This window comes from Zingiber officinale, chromosome 11A, assembly GCF_018446385.1.
Source record: "Zingiber officinale cultivar Zhangliang chromosome 11A, Zo_v1.1, whole genome shotgun sequence".
Classification (NCBI taxonomy): Eukaryota; Viridiplantae; Streptophyta; class Magnoliopsida; order Zingiberales; family Zingiberaceae; genus Zingiber; species Zingiber officinale.
Genome location: NC_056006.1, coordinates 76615825 through 76627730, shown reverse-complemented (window position 1 = coordinate 76627730; position 11906 = coordinate 76615825). Strand labels below are relative to the sequence as shown.

General features: G+C 37.0%; 1 protein-coding gene across 5 annotated transcripts; it reads left to right on the top strand.

The window, feature by feature from the left end:
- The first annotated feature begins 792 nt into the window (after positions 1-792).
- LOC122032240 lies at positions 793-11517 on the top strand. Of its 5 annotated transcripts, none has more exons than XR_006126002.1 (3): positions 793-1160; positions 7954-8082; positions 11131-11517. XR_006126002.1 is itself a non-coding variant. In XM_042591512.1 (2 exons), exons 1-2 carry the CDS (start codon positions 902-904, stop codon positions 11211-11213), a joined length of 342 nt encoding a protein of 113 aa, XP_042447446.1. In that variant the 5' UTR covers positions 793-901; the 3' UTR covers positions 11214-11517. The 5 variants fall into 5 exon arrangements, 1 of the variants encoding a protein (XP_042447446.1); XR_006126001.1 differs by having other exon boundaries at positions 7551-8082; positions 11128-11517; XR_006126003.1 differs by lacking the exon at positions 793-1160 and adding an exon at positions 1167-2926 and having other exon boundaries at positions 11128-11517.
- The last annotated feature ends 389 nt before the right edge of the window (positions 11518-11906 follow it).

Below are 11906 nucleotides of genomic sequence, written 5' to 3'. Positions count from 1 at the left end.
TCTGTTCTATGCTTTTAACATTCTGTACGAGGCTTCTCTGCCTCCAACTTGTGTTGAAGAAGGAGTCAACTAGTTGAGCTTCACTTTCCTTAGTTTAGGAACCTTCCCGATTGCAAATCAAGTAAATCTTTTTTGTCTCATAGTTATTTCTTATACATTTTAGTTTCATTTATCAAAGTGTTATTATTAACTCAAGTCGAAAGCTTTGAGAATGGTACGTTTTTATTTTTAGGTAATTCGCCCTCCTCTTGTCGTCCGCACCAGGACCAACAACTTTAACCTTTGTCATACATCAAAATCTGAGTTTGATCATTAATGCAACCTGCACCAACACTTGTTACCCGTGAGGGGGAGCCACTAGCCATCGGAGTTTTTCTCTTCCCAATGTCTTGTCTCACGCCCTGAGGGTAAGATTGTCCGACAAAAATCAAACAGCACCTCCCCTGTAACAATGACAATTAAAACCTAGATACATGGCCACAATGGCGTAGCCAAGTTGAACAATTACCCTGGGCTAAAAATGCTGAGCCCAGTAAAACCCAACCCAGCATAGCAAGGTTAAGGTCAAAAATTGTTGGGCATTGCTAGGCTTCACTGGGCTAGAGCGCAGCAAAACCTAGTCCTGGCTACACCCTTGCATCGCTACAAAGTAATACAAAAATAATATATACAACTCACATGATTGGAAATTACACACAACGAAAAAATTCTAAAGTCCCACCTGGACAATAGAGGAATCTACTTGACCCACTCTAAATGTGTAAATAACACATATTAGTCCGGCTTGATACAACAACCAACACTATGAATAAAAGAATCCACAAGGGTAAAGTCCAAGCTTGTCTGTCTTTTTGGGCAATTTCTTGGGCGATCGGGCGTTTGTGGCCTTTTCCCGACGGCGATGGCCGCCGACGGCTCTTTGCCATCGACTACAGACCCTTCCCACTTCTCCCCTCTCTCTACATCTCTTCCTATACCCTTTATGGTGGGGGCAAATCCTGGAAAAGGGATTCCCAGAGCATTGCAAGCAACGGAAAATGCTCCCCCTAGGGCTTCTTACGCGGCGGTACTGAAGCCATTGTCTCCCCGAGCATCCAAGAAAATTTTCGAGGACGCTGGAGAGGACTTCAAGCCAGCGATCATCTACAATAACAAGCTAGGTATTTCCTACACGAAAGAAGAAGTTTCATTTTGGCTAAACCTTATGAGTTCTCTTCGATTGAAAAATTCTCTGGATTTCGCCCACCTTATGCGGTGGTTTATCAAGCGTTTCAAAATCTTGGTCTTTTGAGTTTCTTTAACATCCGATTTCTTAGATCTAGTTATGTGTTTATGCACCTCACATAGAGTAAGGATATGGCTCGTGTGTGGCTCCGGGGTGTATGGTTCATTGGAGGTGTGCCGTTGAGAATCTTCAAGTGGATGCCACACTTTTCTTATGCTGCTGAATCTTCAGTAGTGCTTGTGTGGGTGCACTTTTCGGACCTTCCAATCCATATGTTTAACAAGGCGAGCCTTTTCTCTACTGCTAGCATTATAGGGAAGCTGATCAAAATAGATGAAGCTACGACAGATTGCTCGAGATTATCAGTAGCAAGGGTGTGTGTGGAAATTGATTTGCTCAAACCAAAGATTGAGGATTTATGGATTGGAATAGGAGAAGAGAAGAGGTTACAAAGAGTGGAATTTGAAAAGCATCCCAATTATGTGTTCAGTGTTTACATCTAGGACATTCTGTTGAGGATTATTATGCTAAAGGAAACAATGAGAGACCTCCAAGGAGGGCTGTTAATTTGGACTCTAAAGCTGGTGGTGAAGACTTAAGAGAGTTGTTAAATAGACAGAAGCCATTTGGTACAGAAAAGCGGGATGTTGAGCCTTCTTTTGAGCCAAGGGCAGAAGGTTTACAGATAGCAGAAAAGTAGGTTTGGATGCAAAAGAAAGGAAACTCAATTGATTTGGCTAAGAAGAACAAAGATGGTGGTGTGAGAGAATAGGTTTCATCTTTTGAATGGTTTGGAGGAGGAGGAAAAAGAAACTCAGAAGAGGCAATGGAATAGGTGGTGGATGAAATGGGCTCTGGTGTAAAAGGAGGTAAGAGTGATTTAGAGGGGTTACGTGTAGTAACAAAAAGCATTTTGGAAGAAGAGGAACAAGATTTAGATGAGTTGGATGCTCATCTGGCTACTGTTTTGGGTTCGGTTCCTGTGGACAGTCAAAGCAATGTAGTAAGTGATGGGATAAGGAGGGATAAGGGGAAATCAGTGGTTGAAGTTGTAAATCAGAAGGCATCCCAATAGGTTGTGCAAGTTAAGAATTTCGCTGTGGGAAAAAACAATCAGAAGGGGCAGAGTCATGTTCCAGCTCAAAATCAGATCAAGCCAATCTTGAAGGTGACTATAGGTTCTAAACTAGCTGGACGGGTGGCAAACCAGAAGGTGCAGATTGTGTTAAATCTTGAGCAGAAGGTTTCAACAGGAGGTGGTGTTCTTTCTTTACAGAGTCAATTTGGTTATGTGGGATTGGCAGGAATACAAGATGCTATAGGATGGCTGCCACTTCGACTGTTAGAACTGAAATTTGTACTGAGCCAAGGGCATCCAAACAGCAAGATATTGTTACTGGGGGTTATGAGGTGTTTGGGACAAAACTGAAGGAGCTGATGGGGCCTTGTGCTCTTAATCAAGAGAATTTAGATTCTGGACAGTGAGAAAATTCTTCATATACAGGTATGCAGGATGAATCTAAAGGGAATGAGGTGTCTAAGTCTTTTATGGATGAGGATGATTCAGATTATGAAGAAGCAGTGGATTCACAGTTATCTGCTTCTTTTCCTCAGGCTTTTGATGCTAAGGATCTGCTGAAGACTTCTTCTATTAATATACCATTGGGGGTTACTCGAATGGTTACTAGAAGCAAATCTCAGGTACCTAAGGCTCGTTCTTCCTCTAAATTTTAAATGTCAGGTTTAATATGGAATATAAGGGGGTTAGGGAATAATGCTTCTCTTAGGAGGTTATTGTATTTGAAGAAGCTACATCATATTAATTTTATGGGGATCTTGGAGCCTTTCATTCCTCTTGATGCTAATTTTATCACTAGGAGGTTGGGTTTTGATGGTGCTATTTCTAATTGTTCTGGTAAGATTTGGTTTTTGTATGACCATACTATAGTTTGCAATGTGTTAGTGGATCATGATCAGTTTCTGCATCTTAAAATCTGCTCTCCTATTTTTTCTATTTCCATTTTGGTATCTGTGGTATATGTGAAATGTCATAGAATTGAAAGAAGGATTTTATGGGTTGATTTATTGGTTGTTAAGCCAGTTATGGATGAATTTTGCTTAGTAGGAGGAGATTTTAATGTAATTACTGGTATGAATGAGCATTCGGCAGGATCTCTTGCTAAACCTAGTGCTACTTATGAATTTAATAATTTTTCAAATGTTAGCTGGACTTCTAGATGCTGGCTTTGTGGGTGATAGATTTACATGGACTAATGGCAAAGTTTGGAAGCGTTTGGACAGGATCTTGGTATCTCCATCTTGGGGGGATCAAAATTACATGGTACGAGTGGAGCATTTGAGTAGGGTAGTGTCGGACCATTGCCCTCTGCACATTTCTATCCCCAGCTTTAGTTTGCCAAAGGCTTCATTTTGATTTCAGAAAATGTGGACCAAGCACCACAATTTTTATCTTACAGTTCGCTTGAATTGGTTGCTGCCATGTTCTGGTTTTGGCCTTCAGAAATTTCAATTTAAACTTAAAAGACTGAAGGCTCATTTGAAATGGTGGAATGCAGAGGTATTTGGTAACATTTTTGAGAATGTTAAGAAGGCTGAGGAGGTTTTCGAATTGGCAGAAAAGGCTTTTGATCTTTCTCCTACTATGGAGAATAAAATTTACATGGCTAAGTGTCAAGCCTCTCTTTTTCATACGCTAGATATGGAGGAAATGTTCTGGAAACAAAAGGCGTCTGTAAAATTGTTTGGGGGAAGGTGAAAGGAACATTAAATTTTTTTTCATAATCTGGTATTGAAAAGGAGGATGTCAAGCAGGATTTTTAGAATTTGGGAAGAAGGGGTTTGTTTGGAGAGTAATGACCTTATTCAGGCTTCTAGAGCTCACTTCTTTGAAGAACTTTTAACAGGGGAGGACTTTGTCTGTGATTTTGTGAGTATGGATATTATTCCGCATTTAGTGAGTTGAGAGGAAAATCAGGTTTTGTCAGCCTTACCTTCTTTTGAGGAATTAAAGCAAGTGGTATGGGAGATGTGTGAAGATAGTGCAGCTGGTCCGGATAGTTTTTCTGTTGCTTTTTATGTGGCCTGTTGGGATATTATTAAAGAGGATTTGTTTCAAGCTGTTTTGGGTTTTTCCAAGGGGGTTCTCTCCCCAAAGGTATGACAGCTACTACTATTATGCTTATTACTAAAACTGAAAATGCGCAATGTTGGCAAGAGTTTAGACCAATTAGTTTATATAATATTTCAAATAAAGTTATAGCGATGTTATTGGCAAATCGGTTGAGCTTGGTGCTGGAGAAACTTATATCTCAGTCACAGAGTGGCTTTGTAGCAGGGAGATTAATTTCAGATAATATTTTATTGGCACAAGAATTTAATCATAAGCTGAATTATCATGCTAAAGGAGGAATTTAATATTGAAATTGGATATGACCAAGGCATATGATAGAATTCAATGGAGTTTTTTGTTTAAAGTTATGGCTGCTTTTGGTTTCTCTGGAAAGTTTATTGATTTAGTAAGGCGGTGCATTGGTGAGTGTTGATTTTTTGTGAGAATTAATGGACAATTGTTGGATTTTTTTCCTTCTAAAAGGGGTTTAAGGCAAGGTGATCCGATATCCCCTTTGTTGTTCATTATAGCGGCAGAATTTTTATCAAGAGGGTTGGATGATTTATTTTCTAGATATCCTCAAATGTGTTTTGAATCCAATTGTGCTTTGAAGCTATCTCATTTAGCTTTGCGGATGATGTCATGATTTTGATGAATGGATCACTTAATTGTGTTAAAAGGATTCAGAAGTTCCTGGACTCATATATGGTGTCTTCGGGGCAATCCATAAATGCTGCTAAGAGTTTTTTTTTATCCTTCTAAGATAGTATCTACAGCTAGAAGGGGGCAAATTGCAAGTATTACAAGTTTTAGGGAAAGGGCTGCACCAATCATGTATTTGGGAGTTCCTATATTTTCTGGTAATCGAAAGGTAGTTTATTTTCAGCCCCTTTTAGAGAAAGTGAGGGCAAGGATGCTAGGTTGGAATCTCTCAAGGTTTTCTTATGGTGGTCGGCTTATCTTATCCAAAGTATTTTATGCTCTATGCCTTTTTACTTAATGCAGGTTGTCCTTCCTCCATTATCTATTTTACATCAATTAGAGATGTTGTTTGCCAACTTTTTTTGGGGTTCTACTAGTTCTAACAAGAAAATACACTGGATTAGTTGTGTTGAGATTTGTAAACCAAGACTGGAAGGTGGTTTGGGGATACGAAGGCTTTCGGATGTTGCTATGGCGGTTACTTTGAAATTCTGGTTTTGGTTTAGGGAGCAAAAATTTCTTTGGCCAATTTTTATGAGTAAATTGTATTGTGGTAGAGTTTCTCCAAGTGCGGTTCTTCTAAAAAGTAATGCTTCTTCAGTTGGCGCAAACTTTTGAAGATACGCAGCCATGGAGAGAGGAATATAGGCTGGGTTCTTGGAAATGGTGATATTAGATTTTGGTATGATAATTGGTTGGATTGTGGTCCTCTTTACCTTTCTTCCCAATTTCTGGTAATCTGGATAGCAAAGTTGCAGATTTTATTTGCAACTTGGGATGGAAGGTGAATAAGCTTAAAGGGGTTTTACCGGATCAGATTGTTGCTGAAATTGTGGACTTTCTGCCTATTATGGAGGGGATCCATGATCGGGCAGAGAATGTAGAAGGGGCTGGATATTCGGGTGTGAGAGATTGCATTGTATGGAAGTCATCTTTGGATGGGAGGTTTTCTATGAAATCGGCATGGCAATGCATTTGGGAGGGTCAGCAACAGGCTATTTTTGGACAGTGGAATGGGATCTGTAGTGCAGTTTGGAGTAAGCTTTTATATCCAAATATTTCTATTTCTGTTTAGCGTTTTCTAAGGAAGCGGTTGCCAGTGGATGAAGAGCTGCAAAGGAGGGGAGTTTGATTAGCTTCTAAATGTTATTGCTGTGATTTTGTGGAGTCATGGGATTATTTGTTTTTTCATGGAGCTATTGCATTAGAAGTGTAGAGATATTTTGCTCAATTGTTTGGTGTTGATCGTTTTTTGTTTTTTGAAAAGTGGAGGGTTGGCTGGTCCTGGTCTCATGGTGGTCATATTAGGGAAGTTATTCCTTTTTTGATTATATGGTTTCTATAGTGTTCAAGAAACGATGCTAAGCATCGTGGCGTAAAGCATGTGGCAAAGAAGATTATTTGGCAAGTTGCCCATTATCTGATTACTGATTTGGCTGCGGGATTCATTAAGCCAAAGGCATTGGAAGGGCTTTATTGCTGTGGCTCATCATTTGGGGGTTCTAGTGAGGCCAAATGTTGTTAACACCATTTCGGTGGTGAGATGGAAGAAACCAAAGGGTGGAACCTTTAAGTTGAATACGGATGGCTGCTCGAAGGGGAACCCAAGTTTATCTTCCTTTGGGGTTATTGTACGAGATCATGATGGTAAAGTGGTGTTGGCAAAGTCTGAATTAATTGGACTTGGGTCGAACGTTAGAGCTGAATTGGTAGCTATTCCTAAAGGGCTGGAATTATGTGCGGAGAATCAATTATTTCCAATTTAGCTTGAGTCTAATTCTTTAGTAGCTTTGAAGATATTGTCATCCTTTTATTTCTCTTGGGAATTTCGTAACTTGATACGTAAAATCAGAGGTACTATTTGTAAGTATCAAGTGTTTTTCTCTCATGTGTATAGAGAGGCTAATGTGGCGGTTGATTATATTGCTAATCAAGCTTTTATTTCTGCTTGGGAAAGTGTCTTTGAGTTTGATAAGGAATTTTGTGGAATTTGCTGTTTGGATAGGAGTGGTATATTCGGTTTTCTTCTAAGCCAGTTTAAAATGTTGCATGTGCTCTGGATTTGGGATGGCAAAGGAGTTTTTGGGAATCTGGATTTGTTTTGCTTGGTGGTGTATCTGCAGTTGTTTATTTGTGTTGGTTTCTTCTATGCCTTTTCATTCTGGCGCTTCAGTTTTTGTTGAAGCTGGTTTTTGGTACGTTTTCATTTGGATATGTATAGTGGTGGAATTCAGGTAATCTCTTGGTCTTTTCTGGTGGAGCTATGGATGAAGGTATTGTTGCAGATTTTTTTCTTGATAAAGAAGCAGGTTTTGGAGATAGATTATCTTTTGTGTTCTTTCATATTATACTTGAATTATTGTCTTGGTTTTCTTGTGCCTTGGTGGTTTCGGTTTGGCCTTCTTCAAGTGTTGATTGTGGTGGTATGGTATACAATAAAGTCAAAGTGTATATATGAGATCTGTTGCTGGCTTTGGTTGTGGATGTGCTCAGGATTATGGTGCTGTCGGCAAATGCAAGTCTTAATGGTGTTTGGGGTGCGGAAATTAGTGGTGGATCTTTTTGTTTATAATCACTTGGATGTGGAGGAATTTGATTATAAGCTGGTTTTGAATTGGATATGTATATGGTGGTGGGAGAAATGTTTTTTGGTTTTTTCTGGTGGAGCTTTGGTTGAAGGTTTGGTGCAGATTTCATTTGGATAAGAAGTAGAGATTGGAAAAATGGTTTTCTGTGTGACTCACCAAATTATGGTTTAAGTATTGTCATGGTTTGTTGTGGTGGTATGGTATACAATATATTCAAAGTTTGGTGAGCTTATCTAATGTGGACTTTGTGATTGTTTGGTTTGTTTGCACTTTATGTGGTGGATTGTTTGTTGGACTGTATGTGACAGGTGTGACTGTTTGGTGAGCTTATCCGCTGTGGTGGATGTTTTCCTGCTACGGACTTGTGCGGTGATGAAGTAAGTGGAAATGGTGGTGTTAGTCTAGCCCTGAGCATAGTTCAGAACTGATGATTTTAAGTAAGTTGATCTTTAATTTTAACCGTTTAAGATGATTATAATTTACGATTCAGATTTATTGGTTCACAGTTTAGTTCATGGTTCGTCACGATTCATCATTGTTTAAAATTATTATATTAAAAAAATTATAAATTATAAATTAAAATTTATTGTAAAAGTAGGGTTTGTAATTATTTAAATTATCTACGTATCTCCTTAGGGTATAGGGGAATCAAAGTCTACTTAGTTCTTTATATTTTTTATCCTTTACATTTTCACTCACTTCCATTTTCCGTTTATGTCGTATTCATTTATTTAATATCAAAATTTTCAACTTTGTCGTCTGAAAATTGTATTTCTTGGATTCTTTTCTTCGCTTTGGTTCTATCGTCCAGTAATGATTGAGTTTCCAATGAGTCGGGAGATAAAGTTGATCGTCATTCATCTAATATGTTATCGTCAGCATTGAACGTCCACAGCAACAGTTGACACTGGAAAACTTAAAATTTCTTTGACGATCACGGAGAGGACGGGAAAATTTTGAGCCTTCTATGACCATTACTTTAAGATATCGAAATTTTCGCTATTTGCTTCATTAAAATCAAAAGAAATCATAAAATAATTTTTAAATTTATGTGTGGAATTTGAGGATCCTCGTGGACGTTTTGTGTATTTTTTTAATAAAAGTTGTGCTTTTGTAAGTTTAAATTACTACTAGTAATTTGTTGTATTTCAGAAACATTAATTTATGTTCCATATTTTACATAATATTGATTATAAATATCATATAAATAAATTCTAACATTATATATAATATTAATTGAATCAAGAGAAGAAAAATCTTTAATTGGAATTAAAGCGTCATAATATAAAATTAACATTTCTGGTAAATTTCTAATTTAAATCTAGGATCTAAAGCAAATGTAATTAAATAATTTTTAGGAATAAAATAAAAATATTTTTCCCATTTAGTTTTCATAGCTAAGATGTAAGGAGATAAAGATTCATTATTAATATGTTCATTTAAAATTAATACTATATTAGAAAAATTTTCTAAAACTAATTAAGCAATGAGATAATAAACACTAGAAAATTGTTCAGTTGCATCATTAAATACTTTTAAAATTTCATAAATACTACTAAAAATATTCCATTGTTGTGAAAATAAATATATATTATTAGTATTTTGTGCAAAAAATGAACATAATAATTCTTTATATTCAAATGAATCTTGTAACAATTGGTATGTTGAATTCCAACGTGTTGGTACATCACGTGGAAATTTTTTATGTCTCATTCCATTAGTTTTATAAAATCTATCTCATTGTTTCATTATAGATGGATGAGCCCATAAATAAGAAATTATAATTTTAATTGATTAATATAACTTTCTAAAATTTTTAATCTATCTTGAACACATAAATTTAAAACATGACAACACAACGAATATGAAAAAATAAACCACCAATAATAGGTTGACAAATAAATTTTAGATCATCTATACAAGCGGTATTGGAACTAGCATTATCTAATGATATTGAAAATAGTTTATAAGTTAAGTCATATTCTTCTAATATTAAATATAATAATTGTGCGATGTTATAAGCATTATCTAATTCATTAGAAACTCTATAAGCTAATAATCTTTTTTGGAGGTTCCAAGAGTTATCGATCCAATGACAAGTCACCCTCATATACGAATGTGTTTGCCAATGATCACTCAAAATATTAGAACATAAAGAAATTTTATTATCTAATTTATTAAATTCATTAATTAAATTCTTTTTCTCTTATTTTACTAATTTTTTAATTGTATGAGTAAGTGTAGTGCTAGTAATACGTTTAGCACATGCATTAAGAGATTCTTTACAAAAATCTTCAAATGCACATTTAGATCCAAAACTAAAAGAAAGATGTTCTACGGAAACAAATTTAGCTAATGCTTCTCTTAATTTATTATCCAAATATAAAAATAAACCGGAATCAATACTACCGCTAGTTGAAGGGAAAATCTTGATAATTGTGTTTGAGAATAGTCGAGTCCATATTCCGTCGGGTGCTTCATTTCTACATGTCGTTTCAACGACCCATAGCCGTCGTCGGCTTGAAATTTATAGGAAGCATTGCAGTGTTTACATTTTGCATACATTTCTCTCGACGGAATAATGACCTTCTCAAAATGTTTAGTGAAAATAGAAGACTTTAGAGGAGGAAGTTCCGAACCTTAGAAGTAATTGCATCGGTATTTCCTTGTATTTCGGGTGTCAGATTCGGAAGATGCTCGATTTCATCATCGGTGGATTGAATGTTGGGGTCCTTCTCCCGCGGATTCATTATTTCCTTTCCCTTCCGAGCTCGAGATGATGCACCTCCGCGGCCTCCTTCCATTGTAATTGAAAATTGAAAATGAAAACGTATAGAGAATACAAAATTGAGATTAAGAGTAGAGAAGACGTGTGTGAAAATGATAAAATAGACTCTCTATTTATAGAATTTTGATAGTAACGGACACTAAATCATAGTCATTGATCAAAAAAATAGTCAAATGATCTTAACCATTGAAAAAAAAATATCCAAACCCCCTCTCATCCTCCCCCAACAGTTAGGAACCACCGGTTAATTGGCAGTTCAATCCATTTTAAAAAAAGTAAATTGGTTGAACCGGCGGTTAATCGGCAGTCCGCTGGTTTTGCACCAAAGGAACCGAAATCGGCCCGGCAAGTTGCCGGGCCGGTTCTGGTTCTACCCGGCGAACCGGATCAACGAGCAATCGATCCGGTTACGGGCCCGGGTTGGGTCCGGGCCAGACTCAGGCCGGGGTCGGGTCTAGTTATTGGTTTGTAAATTGGATGGGATATTTTTCATGCTTCCAGATTTTGGTTGATATTGATTTTAAGCACCTATGTGGATATTTCAATACTGATCTCTTGTGATACTTGCGCACTTCTATTGGTGTTATTTTGATTGCGTGATTCTATTTCTCTTTGCTTAAATGGGTATCTATTTTGGTGAAAGTTTAAGTGGGTTGGTTGCTGATTGGATCATATTTTTTGCATGATTCTGGAGAAGGATGTTTTATACTGCTCGGGCCTTTTAATGTGCAAGTGTTGGTGAAGTATGGGCATAGATGTAGAGATGTGCAGATGGCTTGACTGGTTCTATATTTTGGTGTTATGCATGCTTGTTGCTGGTTTGCTTCTGTACCCAGGAACTTGTTTGTTCTATGAGGTTTGGAAAATTTTTGTGAGCAGGTTGTGTATAGCTGTGATCCATATGATGACTGCTATGCTGATGTTAAGGTTTTGTAAAGCTCTGTTTTGAAAACTTTTACAGAGTTAGTTTCTTACTTTTCAGTTCCTGTAAAGCAGTTGGAGTCCTTGTAATATGCTATACTAGAAGGTCGGGTATGGTCTCCTTCTAGTATGGTATTCCTTTCTTTTATAAGAAATGATATGTTCTTCGAAAAAAAGACTAAAGCTCAAGTTAAGTCAAATTATTATAGTACAAAATCCATAAATCAAAATGCAAGTAGCGCAGAAGAAAGACAGAAAACTGTTCTCGAATATGACATAGGACTAGTAGACAAGATCTCTAAGTGACACAACACATTCTCTACCTACTAACTTGGAAATAAAAGGAAAGCAAGGGGTAGTGAGTATATAATACCCAACGGGTCTAAAAAGATAGTACATGATATTATATATAAGGAGATCAAAGGAATATAGTCTCAGATAAAATATTTACTACCCAATGTAAGTGCAGGGTCGGTCCTAAAGCATGTCATCAGGAGCGACGATCCAGGGCCCCCGATTGTTAGGGGCCTAAAATTCAACCAACATATATAT

Bases quoted from the DNA above. Each gene is read 5' to 3' on its own strand.
- LOC122032240 (XM_042591512.1), top strand. From the start codon at position 902: ATGGCCGCCGACGGCTCTTTGCCATCGACTACAGACCCTTCCCACTTC. The intron at 1,161-11,130 runs GTATTTCCTACA...ATTCTGGAGAAG, and splicing joins CATCTACAATAACAAGCTAG to GATGTTTTATACTGCTCGGG.